At 33.2% G+C, this 14,126-nt stretch overlaps 1 protein-coding gene across 5 annotated transcripts in view; it reads right to left on the bottom strand.

Moving 5' to 3' along the window:
- The window catches only part of DPYD (dihydropyrimidine dehydrogenase), an 879,000-nt gene that overhangs the window by 504,169 nt on the left and 360,705 nt on the right, over nt 1-14,126 (bottom strand). For all 5 annotated transcript variants that reach the window (XM_057500453.1, XM_036883856.2, XM_036883855.2 and 2 more), the window contains 2 exons: nt 2,574-2,681; nt 669-838 (listed from right to left, as the gene is read on the bottom strand). In XM_057500453.1, the coding sequence (XP_057356436.1) occupies nt 669-838; nt 2,574-2,681 (278 nt within the window). The remainder of the gene's footprint in view (nt 1-668; nt 839-2,573; nt 2,682-14,126) is intronic.

The raw sequence follows: 14,126 nt of genomic DNA on the forward strand, positions 1-14,126 counted from the left end.
CTTTCTCTAATAGTATTAAAATATGATAAGTCTTTGGTATATGCACCCAGCGGATGCCTCATCCACGATTAGTCACCAGTAACCTATAAGATGAAATGATTTTAATTCTGTGATTTTAATTAAGTTATCTATTAATTCTAAACAATGCCTACATTAGAGCTCTTTAAAAAAGATAGATGGCAATCTCTCTTTGTTCTATTGGCGGCAAAGCAGAATTAATTGATGATCAGTATAACCAAGGTATAGATCTCTGAATGCTTGTAAACTTGGCTTTTGGGAAATTCCAAATGTTTCTAATTACCACATTCTCTTAAAACCTACACATTTTGTGATGAGTACCTATTGTTGAAGATACGGAAGACTTAGCACATTCTACTGATACCGGTTAAATACAACACATTTCAAAGATATGAACACTGAGAATAAGATGTGCTGTGTATTACAAAGATAAATTTCTCATTTTATCCAAATCAGTATGATAAAATAATTTTCTTTTACTCTGAATGTCTGATTAGAGACGACAGCAAAAAGCCCAGAAATTCTTAAATTTGCACTTCACAATTTCAAGAACATTCCAATGATTTACACTAGGAAACTGTATATTAACAGTTCATCTCCTAAAAATCCGTTGCATTGCAACTCCATATTTTCTGATGGTTCCATTTTACCTCCTCGGGGACAGCTCTTATATTAACAAAGCCTTTTCTGAAGACGATGAACACGCGGCGGGCTCCACAACATAAGGCGGATGTTGCACAGTCAAAAGCAGTGTCTCCAGCTCCGAGTACAATCACGACACCCCGTATCGATGGCAATGGAGAGTGACAGGCGCACATTCCTGAATGATGAAAGGAAAACCCCATTTTCAAGTAGAGAAACCATTTCTGCATGACAGCTCAAAAGATACTTGTACTCAAAGCAGTGTAAAATTGCATCTTGCAGTTTTCGAGGATGGAGTGTCACTATCAAATTATTCTGCTTCATTGAAAGACAGTTTTATTCCCATTTTAAAAATATGCTCATATATGTAATTTCATAGTCAGTACCTTTAACTTCTTTTTTCCTCCTAAAAGGACAGCTACAATGCATTTGGAAGAATTTAGGTCATAATAAACTGGAATCAATCAATTAAAGCTCTATCAAATTCATAGTATGTATTTTTAACTTGGCAACATTAAATTTGCTTGTTAGAAAAAAAAAGATCTTTATCATCAAGGTTAATAAGTCACAGCATTTCATGAAAATACTTCATTTAGACATTATCTTATAGGATTTCTAACATATAGTCCTGCTATGTATTATATGCAGTAAACTTTGAAACTTTACATGCTGAATAAGTGCTTTTTATGTAACTGAAGAATTTCTGAAAAATATTTTTTTTGAAATAGTTAAAATAAACTTTCTCACTTTTACCTCATCCCCTGATTTTATTTGTAAAATTGAGCAATAAAAGAAATATGACTTTCTAAGTATCCATTTCTCAAGGACATGCATATGAAGATTTGATGTCCATATTCACATTCTTATAAAACAGTAAGACGTAGGTGTTCTCTATGTGTTAGTTTGCACTGCATTATCAGATTAAATAAAACTTGATAAAATAAATTACTTTAATTTTTGAAATGGCACCACAGATTGTGTAGATCTATAATCTCAATAAGTATAATCATTTTGCTTTATAAGAATTTATAGTACATTACATAACTGGACCTCTGTAATCCTCAAATATATGCTATGTATACTTTGATATTTAGAGAAAGAGTTAAAGATACACAAGCATCCTGTTCTCCTAGAAGAGGGAAGGTACACATCTTTTACTATAAACTTTTACAGAAGGATCTAATAGAGAGTTTCTTATCTTTTTAAATTTAGAGAGAATAAGGTAAGTTCTTATCTATTCCACATTTAATTAGATGTTGGAACAACTAAAGATCAGACTTTTAAAATATTATGTTTAGAAGATTTAGATGATCTGGTTTTAGAGAATATATTATAGCTTCTTTATCACTAAGATGATGATTATAGTCTAGCCAAAGCATAGAAGAGATTTAGCCTCAGGTTGTTCTTTTTGGGGTGTACAAAGTAGCATTACACAGAGATTACCTATTAGGGTGTCCGCCCAAGGGTTTTCTTTTAACCTCAAAAAATTGTTGTTCAAGAAGACACTGAATCTTTCTGTCTGTTTGGACACAAATTAGGCAAGATATGTGACAATTTGTCCTATTTAAAAATTAAAAATAAAATGAAATAAAATAGTCCCCAAATTGAAATTTCTGTCATTTCTTTTAAAAAACATCTCCCAATGTTTGCTTAGGACTCTTATTTTGAAGCAATTTTACATGATGCAGTTTAGACCTGTATTTAATACAGTGAAAATCCTTACGATGATATGTTTGATTGGAAGAATGAACAAATAGATGATCAAAGTGTTAAATCTTTCTTTTTTCTTTTTTTGTGCATCATTGTTATAAAAGGGTCACTTTGAGATCTGAAGAATGTCCTACTGAGGCTGGATTCAATGAAAATTTATAACACATATAAAAACATTAAAAATAGAAGAAAATATGTCATACCTGCTTTACTGCTGTTGGCTACAAGTGGCAAAAAGTCTTTGGATGTGTAAAAGCCCTGGTCCTGTGTCAGGTCTTGAAAGATGTGGTTTTTATTGGGGTCTGGCAAACCTAAGTAATAAAAATGTATAAAATATCATTAGCAGGATGAGGGACTTTTCCTATTGGCTATTTTTTGAAAAGTAGAAAGCTGCAATCATTAAAATAATGTGGTTCTTAAGGAAAAGAAAATTCTATAAGGAAATCAACATAATATACATAACACAATGTAACAGACTTCATTGTATATCTTTAATATATAACTAAGCACACATCATAAATCACACATTTATGTACACACACACACACACACATATATATACATACACACAGAAACATAGATATATGTACATATACCTACATACAGTGTTAAGGAGAAAATCACAAATTCTTTCCTCATATCACAAATAAAAATAAATTTCTGGTATTAAAGCACTAAATGTAAAAATATACATCACAAAAACTAAAAGAAAATATGGATCCATATGTATCTACTTCTAAGTTTGGACAATAATTATAAGAAAAAAATAGATGAAAGAACTTCAAAGGAAAATAATGGCATTCTACTATAAAAATTCAGCTATTCAGCTACTACATTTCAAAGATAGTGTGTCTGTATTATATAAATAAGTTTCTCAATTGCAATAAAGATCATATTAGCTTTTCAATAGAAACAAACAATGGGTAACAAATTTGGGATAAGAAAAAATATAAATAGCTTATAAGCATCAAAATATTAACTCCATTAGTAATTTAAGAACTGCATTAAAACAATGAGATAGTTTCTTCTCTATTAGAAACCAAAGGCCTTAAGAAAATTAGACTATGTGGCAAATACAGCGATAGGACTTGTCATGCTCCTTTGGTAGAAGTACACATTGGTTCTCAATTTCTAGGAAAGTTTTGAATCTGAATGAAGGAAACATTACAACATGCAAATAAAGGTTTAATGTACAAAAATGGTTAATGCTAGAAAGAGAGAGAAAGATGAAGAGAAAAGATGCAGGAATATCAAAATGCCAAAAGAATGAATAAATGAATTTTACTTAAAAAGAAAAGACAACAGAACAAAATGCAGTCATTAAAGTGAATATTTGAAAAATACGGTAACAGGCTGTAGTCAAAATATAATGTTGAATGAACCAGCAGGATTAAAAAGAAAAAAAAAACTGTGTATAGTATGATTCAAGTTTTCTAAAACTTATATAATCTGAGCAGTGATCATTTCTGGTGATAGGATTATGAATATCCTTATTTTTCTATTATTTCCTGATTTTTCAAACTTTCTATAACATGAATATATCAACTATATAATTAGAAAATAATTGCAAAATTTTGAAAAGAAAATGAATAGCAGACTGAAGTTTTTTCAATGTATAAATGAAGCAAATCTGATAGCAATCATCCCACCATAGGAAAGTGGACAATTCATCTCAATTCCATAAATATAGGGGAAAACTTATAGTTTAATTTTACTTACTTTTCTAAAACTCAGTCTACCAGCGGGCCATTCTAGAGAGCTGCCGGGTTATTTTGTAGTTAAATGAGTAGTTGCTGGTGGACACACAGAGCAATATGCATGGCCCACAGATGATTACTGTCACATCATGTCATGAGATAAGGTAGGTGCCATATCTGATCTGAACTCTGGAGGTGCTTGTGAATTAAGTACATAACTGTCGATAAAAAACTACTTTCCCTTCAAATTAAATCAGTTTTTTCCTCTGTCCAGCATTCCCTTCCCCAAAAGGCCCTTTGCTCATAGGTTGTTTTAAGACCATTTGTTATTAAAATATTTTTAATCACCTCAGAAGGTCAGGCAAGTCAATTGATTTGCCTTTGCCTGGGCTTCTTTATAAACGAAACAGGGAGAAAACTATTTCCTTATTTTCTGACAGAGAAAGATACTCCTTAGGTATATTTTTAATGTGGAAACAATCACAAAAAACATGATTATTTATGTAATTCCCCTAGAAAGGCTGGGATAGAGTGGTTACAGTCACATAAAAATAGCTGAATATGTATTTGAAGACTCTAATGACAAAACAGTTTTTCAGGAGAGCTATTAAAAGATGATTGTAGTTTAAGCTACACTTGATTAGTCAAACCAACATATACATATGCTACGTATCAAGATTTAAATAAGGACCTGTCTTCCCTCTCATACGACTTTATTATAGAGATATAAACATTCTATAGCACTTCATCTTCCTGTTAAAAAATTGCAGTCAAACAAGAAAAACAACCTGAAGTGCTGTACAATTTTAAGGTGATATGATAAACAGAAACTTTTAAGGCAGATCAAAAACAAGGCACAGAGAATGTTAAGTTGCAGGCGGATAAGAGTTCCACAGTAACTGCCAATAAGGCCTACGATCTTTCCTTTACTAACTTCTCATCTCAGTTTTTTAAGTTACTTTCCATGGTTAAGGCAGAAAGGGAGCTTTGTATCTGTGATTATGTTCTATAGACCCACTGCTAAAATAATTTATCTAAAGAAATGCAAGGCATTCTTATTAAACACACCACTGGACCCACAGAGATAACTTTTCCTCTCCTGCCAGGATGATTTGATAAGAAAGAAACCTTGGCAAAATTTAAATTTCACTTTTTACTTGGATCAAGACACTAACAAAGACAACTGAGTTTCCTGTGCTTTACCCCCCACTCTGCATTTATCACTATGACAAATTTAACATTTACTGGGTCACATTCTCCTTGCAAATGTTCAACAGGGCACCATAGAAGCTCTGACCTGTGGATACTGGCTTAAGGAAAGGAAAAACAAGCCAGTGACTGACAGAATCATTATGTTACCCCTGCGGTATACTGAGCCACCTCCCAGTCAAGCACGTTTTTAGAGTCCCTAGATCTATGGAGCCCTTCTCCCCTACCTGGGCAACAGGTGATCTCAAGCCCTAGGACAGTGCATCAGAAGCTCTCCTCACAGACACCCTAACAGTCTGGCCCAGCTGACAGAAGTACCCAGGCCTCTAGTAACCATGACACTGTGGGGTGATAAGGAGCAGGGTTTGTCATTAGACAGACTGGTGTGAGTTCTCCCTGTCCCATTCACCAGCTCTGTGATAGCGTTGGTAAGTTCCTGTGATGGTCAGTTTTACATGTACATGGCTAGGCTACAGTACCAGATTATCTGCCCAAACATTAATCTAGGTATTGCTGTGAAGGCATTTTGGAGATGGAGCTCCAATCAGTTGAGTTTAGTTAAAGGAGATTACCTTGATAATGTAGGTAATGTTATCCAATTACTTGAAAGGCCTTTAGAACAAAATTCTGCCTGCTGGCCTGGCCTACAGATTTCAGACTTGTCAGCTCCCACAATTACATAAGCCAATTTCTAGAAACAAACCATATATGTATTTCTATCTCCTAATGATTCTGTTTTTCTAGAGAACCAGCAGTTCCTTAATCTCTCTGATCTTCTACTACTGTATTTCTAATTGGGATAATAATTACACTTCCCTCATGGATGTTAGATTTAAAGAAATACACACACACACACATACATATTTATGTATACATATATGTGTGTATACATATGAAGCCTTGAGAATTGGCATGTGGTGAGTGCTCAATACAGATGAGCTATTAATATTAAGATAGGTTTATTTATTCTGTACTTTATCAATTCTTTCAAATTTCACATCTTATGGCAAGGAAAGAATAGAGCTTAAATCAAAGTAGAGTATTAAACCTTAGCAAATTTAAACAAAGTGCTACAAAGAAAGAAAAATGAAGCAACCTTAAGTGAAATATGGAAGATAATGAAACTTGCAAATACCCATCTCTCAAAGGAAGATTTCTCTGAGAGTAGGTGGCATATTAATAAATAAGGCATGTGTCTATACCAGGATGATTTCAAAATGACACTGAAATGACTTTTTAATTCACTTTTCAGTGGAAAGAAGGAGGTTTATGAATAAAAAGGAATTGACAAAGATTTGACAAACAAAACAGCTCAGCTTCATAGATGTATCGTGTTTTTTTTTTTTTTTCACAAAGGCCAGATAGTTTCTTTATTTCCCTTGTATAGTTACTGAAGTTTTGGTGTTTCAGCATGCATTTATTATACAAAAAAACACCTCCTTTGAGTACCACTGACATGGTAATTTTCAAGATCTCTGAAAAGAAATTCTGCTTACAGAATACCTAATTTAACATGCATTGATTACTTATATAACAGTTACTGTTCTAAATGCCTGGCATTTAGGTGATGTTTATATATTAATTCATTAATTATCAAAATAGTTCTAAGACAGCTAATACTATTTTCTGCCTTTTGGATATGGGGAAACGGAGGCACATAAGTAACTCTGCTGTCGATCACAGAACAAGTTAATTAGCAGTGCTGCTTTTTAACCTGGACAGTCTGGCTATAAAGACTATGCTTCAGTTTCAAAATGCCAACTTTTTCACATAGAAGGTTATAATTAAGCCCTGTTTTAATATGATGCTACATAACAAGTGATATCTAAATTAATCATTCACATATCTGTGTTCAGTTTCACTGTGAGACTACAGATATGCCTACAACACAGGCTTGTCTGTGGCCAGGTTCCAATCTAGTGGTAGAAAAAAGACTGGCTGCTTCGCTATGCTGCATCTTTGTTTTGTGATTATTTTCTGTAGTACAATTCCTCTCTGAAATGTTTTCCTTCATAAGTGTATTCCCCTTGGGTATCTGCTGGTTATTTTTCAATATTTGATCTTCTTTGAAATATGAATCTCTGCTTTGTTTCCAAAGCACCTCCCTCTGGAACAACTACAGAATAAATAACAGCAGTGTAGACAGTAAATTCTTTGTGCTCATATTAAGTTCTGCACAACTTCAATTAACATTAATAGGATATTAAATATTCTGTTTCATGTTATCATCTAGTAGGTAATAGAGGAAACATAAGATATGAAGGCTGAGCCTTCCTAGCTATAGTAGGACGTGTATTAGAATTCCTCAGATTTTATAATGCCTGCCTGTGTTACTTCACTGGGTCTCTTATCCAGTGGTAATTGAATTGAGCAAGCATTTGTGTGATGCCTCTCATTCTTGAAGGCATCCTCTTGAATGACAGCTAAGTCAGTGTGGGGAAGATGGTGATCAGATAGACCTGCCATTGAAGACGGCCTCGAAAAATCCCACAGAAGTGGAGAAGACAGCTCAGAACACCAAGAGACTTCCTTAGGTTCCTGGCAAAAAAAAATGTGGCTTACAGAAATGGGCAATGTTCTAGTAAACAACTCTCTCCACAGGTACATCAATTCTTGTTATTTCACTTAAGTGCTTTTTCAATAGGAAGATTTCAGCAGACAGATAACATCCCCCTGATTATGTCACTACTCTCAGGTTTATTAAGAACAGTAAAATGTACCTGAAGGCAAATGTCCTAAATTTTTCACTTGTCCAAGTACTTGTATATCTGAGGTCTCACCTTTTTCTCAAAGAAGAAAGCATGCTATGTGATCTCAGTCCTCATCTCCTAAGCATGGGTTGGGGAATGGTGCTGAATGAGAAAGAACATTAAACTGTGCAGATTAAATGTGGATTCATTAAACACTCTCATCACTAAGGGACACCAGGCAATCCACAACAGCTATCCACCTGTGTCTTTGTAAAAGACATGTCCCCATGTAAACACTGTTTTTAGTTATTTTTGTTTGTTTAATCTTTTTAATGCTATCTGACTTATTTCTATCATTATTTGCAAACAGAATATATTGAATAAAAGTAAAACTTCTGAAGTTAGACTTTCTGTGTTAAAATTCTAGTTCTAGCACCTACTAGCTATTATAACCTTGGGCAAGCCAATTTATTCTTTTTGAGCAGTAGCAGTGTCATCTTAGAATTGTTAGGAGAATAAAATGAAAACAATAAATGTAAAGCTCTTTGCAGAAATGTGAAATGTTTCCTTTTATTTACATTCTCTCCCTAAGAACCTTTGTTTGATTTAATGAAATGATATATTTGGATAAACATAAATTTGATTTCATCCAACCTGTGATACACACAATTAATATTATTACACATGTAAGTGGTCAGTGTTGGATGGATTGGTATCAGAGTTCATGACCTTAGCATCTGTGGCCATAATGAAAGGCTATGGCCAGACAAGGGTATTCTAACCTCATTAATTCTACAGACTATAATGAACTCAAACCACATGAGCTTACAGACCAGAAAAGTAGCAAGAATAGCCCTCTAATGGTTAATGCACCATTCAAATTGGAATGTTAGAGTAACATTGTGCCTCACAGAGCACTGACCTAGGAGGCTGGAGAATTGGGTTCCAGTCTCAATATTCCCCCATTCTAGCTGTACTTGGGTAAAACTACTGAATATTAAGGCTCTCAAATTCCTTGATTTTAGAATGAAGGTAACACTTTTGACGTACTGGGCTGTTCTGAAAATGAGGTAGAAAAGTGCATATAAATGCACTCTCATAAATCTAAAGCAAAATTCAAATATAAGTCATTACTGTATTGGGTAAAATATAAAAACCAAAAACATAATATATTGCAATTTAAGCAGAAGAAGTCTTTAAAATGGCCACATATAAGATATGTAAATGTAGGAAAAAAATCATAAATATATGTATCTATAGATATATGTGATGTACTTACTAGAAAAGGTAAACTATCCCTATAGCTATCCGAACAGTCGGGATTACAATATGGAAGCAAAATATTCCTTTCAAGGACCTAAGCACTCCACAATTCCATCATGGATTATGAAGTTTTTCATCTGTCACTTAAAGATCACTTACATGACTTCAAGGACATATATCTTATTTCCAAGGGACAATAGTGCCATATGGGTTATCATTCCAGGATCTATATATTGATTAGAAAGAGAACAGATCAATGATGCCCTATTGTGATTCTTTTTTCAATACAACTCCCCGTCTTTTCCCTGATGCCCCACTGTAAATACATTCAGTTCTGACTGCTCAGACTGAATTCAGAAAGAATGGAGTGATTCAATAAAACACATATGAAATCAGATCACCATGCATCACAATAGTACTCATTTCATTGATTTTTCAATTAACCATTAAACATTTGTTTTGTATAACTGAGATCTAGTTTCTTTATCAATGTGACCATACACATGAATTGTGTGTATCACACAACTGGTGAGAGCATAACAAGATGAACGCTTCTAAAAAATGTTATGGGGACACCATCCAAATTGTATTTTTTTCCCATTACATTTTTCTGTACAGAAACATATAACAATAATTAACTCCAGAAGCAAGAGGAGTACTGAGCACTAATATAATTTTGAAAATCTGACAGATTCTGAACTGTCTTCGTTTGTATTTAACTTACAAAAGAGTAAAATTTTCAAAGCATCGAAAATGGTAATTCCTACAAACTTAAGTTACAAAGTCATTTCAGTTTGCTGTTATGTCATCATGTAGAAAATGTGCACAAATTCTATCACCCCAATGAGATCAGTTCATACAACTTCATATTAGAACTTAATGCCAGGCTCCAAATTAGAGTATGTACAGGTGAGAAACAATATAAACATCTTACGCAAACAATGTATTCACAAGTGCAACATATATGAAATCAACTAATTCTAGGTAGTAAAAAATCTTCTAGAGATTTTTTTTAATCCATAATAAATAATAAATAATCCAGAAATTTGATATAACAAAATGAGAATATGGTTCACTATGCATATTTGGTCTCATATATTTTATTCCCTTTATAATTTAAACAGGATATATATAGAGACACTTTTATTACTAAAATAATGTCCAAGAATTCAAAGATAGACAAAATATCCTTGAGTATATTTTACTTTCCTGACAAATGATTTCAATACTCAGGATCCATCTTATCTATTTTTCTTTTTGTATAAAGGAAGATATGAAACCACTAAAACAACAAAATATTGGATTGAAAAAGATGAAGTATTTTTCTACCTTTGTAATATTCTAATTTTCTTATAATTAGCAGAAGTAATTTTAATAATTAAAATTTAATTTTAATATAAACATAAGATCTCATTAAAATCCCTCCTCTAGAAAAATAATATATTGATGTAATTTCCAATTTCTGACACAAATTGCTACCTATCCCTTTGATTTTTGGTATTATTATGAAAGCGTGCTTTACCTCTTGGGCCTTTTCTCTACTCCCCATTTCTCTCCTTTCTCTTTTCTCTGTTTCTCATTTTCATTTGGCTTTTGCTATAAAACAATTTCCTTAAAATTTAATCCTCACATCAGGAAGTAAGGGTAAGCAAAAAAACTCAAACAATATGCCTCAGGCAAAGATTTTTTTCTTAATGATTGGAATTCTTAGATGATGTTAGGAAATTACTATTTAGGACTATGTAAGTATACTACATTCCAAAGTAAAGAAATCATTAATAATAAAATACTAAAAAGGAACAGTTATATTACAAAATAAATCTACCAGGCTTACAAAGAAAACAAATTTGCAACTGCCACCTGCTGTGGAGATGAGGCAGTAATCTCAACAGCAGGAAATAAAAGGGAAGAGAGGAGAAAAATACAAAAGCACAGACATTAAAAAAGTAATTAAAACACTTATCTCCATCGACATACATAACGAAAAAAACCCTCAACCAACCACCTAAAAACATACTCTATTGAACTGCACAGCAGGAAACAGCATTAAAGCTGCCACCATAAACACACATTCTGTAGAAAGGAGAAGACCCCTTTAAAAATGTAATCTCAAAAGTATTACTAATGTGTTAATCACCAGTAAAGGTACCACACATTCATTGTATTGTATTAGTTACTTTCTCAAAGATTTTTTTTTAATTGCACTTCTATGCTTTTCATTCAAATAAATTTTTAAATACAGGCATTGGTAACCTTTTTATCTGTAATTGTTCTAGTGAATTTTACAGCGATGAGACTAAAGCATTCTGTGTATCAAAAACTTTATGTAATAATTTTTAAAAAATAATATGCATTTAGACAATGGAGTTCAACTATTCCCTTTAAAGCCAAACTAACCTTTGCTGTGGGTCTGGAATAAAATGAGGTGGAACATAATGCAAGAGTTAGGGTCATGGATTAAAACTGAAATGAAAGCTAAAAATCATTCTGAATTACCTAAGTATGCTTTGGCCTTCAGAGCTCTGCAAAGAAAAACAATGTTAGCCCGAGGAAGCAAGTGGTAGGCTTTACAATAAAACCCCACACCAAATGTTCCTGGTGACTCTCCGCCACAGGAACTTGTGTTCTGCACCTCTGTGATTCTCCCCAGAACAGTCTATGAAACGATGAAGAGCGGCTTGGTTTAGAATCACAGGATAGCTAATGAACTCCTGTTAATTATTAGCTGTTTGCTATAAGTTTATGCCCAAGTCATTAAACTTTAAACCTCAGCTTCTTCATCTTTAAAATGAGAAGAGTTACAAAAATGTATTTCTTTATAGAACTGTTATGTGGATAAGTAAGCATAATACAGCTCTATATTGTTGTAACAATAGAAATTACAATTCTCAATCATAGATAATTGGGTTTGCTGCCATATAATTCTTTTATCTTGCAGTAATATTCACAACTCAGTGTCACTTTAATTATGCATTTCCCTTTTATTCACAAAAGATACATTTCTGTGCAAATTTACTTATTTTACTCTAATTCACTATGGCAATTTCACAAATTTTACAAGAAAATGCTCATCACAATATTTTTTTTCAAGAAATGTGTATAAGAAAAAGATTAAGTTATTTTCATGCTTAAATATACTTGTGATGTATTTAGTATTACATGTTGCTATGTAAGTCTTGAAATTAGAATAATTTTCCAGGAATTCAGAAAATCCCATAAAATAACTGCTTTCCAAAGACATTTCTGATGGATAGACATCGCCAATTTCAGAAACATGTGGTTGACTTTAAACCCCAGTTTGTTCACCCATAAAATAGGTAGATTACCTAGAAAAGAAGTTCTGAACTTTTCTTGAGTTTCTTAGGATACTAAGACTATCAAAAAACTTTATCTTTGTATATGTATTACAGTGGAGGAAGAATTTCCCCTCTCCCTTCTAGGTTCTTTTGGCTCCTCTATTAGTTCAATCAACAAAAACACAGATTAGCAGGAGAAAAACAAACTTAATTATGTACACATGGGAACCCCATAAGAATATGAGACCTTCAGGCAGTTAGACAATGGAGGTTTATATGCCATCCCAAGCTGAGAAGAAAGGGGTACGGGTCTGAGACATCAAAGGAGAAGAGGACAATTTATGGGAAGGTGGGAAGAGCAAATGTTTGCTAAACAAATGCCATGTCATACTGAGAAGATGAGACATGGAGAGGAATTAGATCTCCAGGCTCTGTAGAGCTTCTCCCTGGTTTACCACACCTTGCCCAGGTTCTTTGTAGTGATATCTGGTATAATCCTCTTCCAGGAGCAGGCCCTTTATCTAAATTCTTTGAGGCAGTTAATGGGAAGTAAAGGTTCTTCCTGAATCTTTTGGGTCATGATTGAGTTCAGCTCAAAGTAATCCACATGCCAAAGTGCAGCAATCTTGGGGCAGCTCATTCTAAACCCTTCAGTATGCATTTTATTGTAGATGTATGCAGAGGGCCCATACCCTTCATGACATTCTTTAAGGAGCCTGTGATTCAAAAATGGTAAAAGAATCACATTCACCAAGATGAAATCAATTATACTGTACCATTTATCAAAATGCCATTCTAAGTACCCAAAGTGTGATCGCAAATGCCACAATATGATGTAATTATCCATCCCTGACAATCACCATACCATGAATGAATACCAATTTATATAAGAATTTGTCAGTATATTAGGCCTGGTATAAGAGAAAGTACTGGTTTTGACATCAGAGATCACTATGCTGTTATCACTGCTCTGCTATGTATATTAGCTATGTAATCTTGCATAATCAGTTATTTAAATTTTAAGTCTCAGTTTCCTTATACATAAAACTTGCCTTGCAGGGAGATTAGTTGAGATAACATCTCAATAATATGATAATTGCTAAGCACAGTGACTGGCATATGGCAAATGCTAATAAGTAAGTTGGCTTTTATGTATTTTATACTTCTAAAATCTTATTATTTTATATTTATACCTTCCTTGATATCTAACACAACTTTAATGTAAAATACTATAACAACCATAACAACAATAAAACCTACAGATAATTTTTAAAATGTAATGCCAATTGATATTTCCTTAAATATTGGTAGTTAACTATACAAAACTTGGCAGATCCAACGTATATCCATTACATATTTAGTTCTGATGTTTCGGTTCTACAAAAAAGCCAAACAAAAAGTCTTTCATGGTCAACTTTAGATGAGACTTAGACACCAGTTGTGATGTTTTAATTCTGATTAAGATCAGTTGGAAATAAAAATATTAATATTTATTGAGTGCCTACTATGTGCTAGCTAACATATTAGGTCCTAGGGATACATAGATTAATAGCTTCAAATATAGGCAGAAGACATCTAATCAGAAACTTAGAATAAAGCAA

The sequence above is a fragment of the Manis pentadactyla genome, chromosome 4 (assembly GCF_030020395.1).
Source record: "Manis pentadactyla isolate mManPen7 chromosome 4, mManPen7.hap1, whole genome shotgun sequence".
NCBI classification, from domain to species: domain Eukaryota; kingdom Metazoa; phylum Chordata; class Mammalia; order Pholidota; family Manidae; genus Manis; species Manis pentadactyla.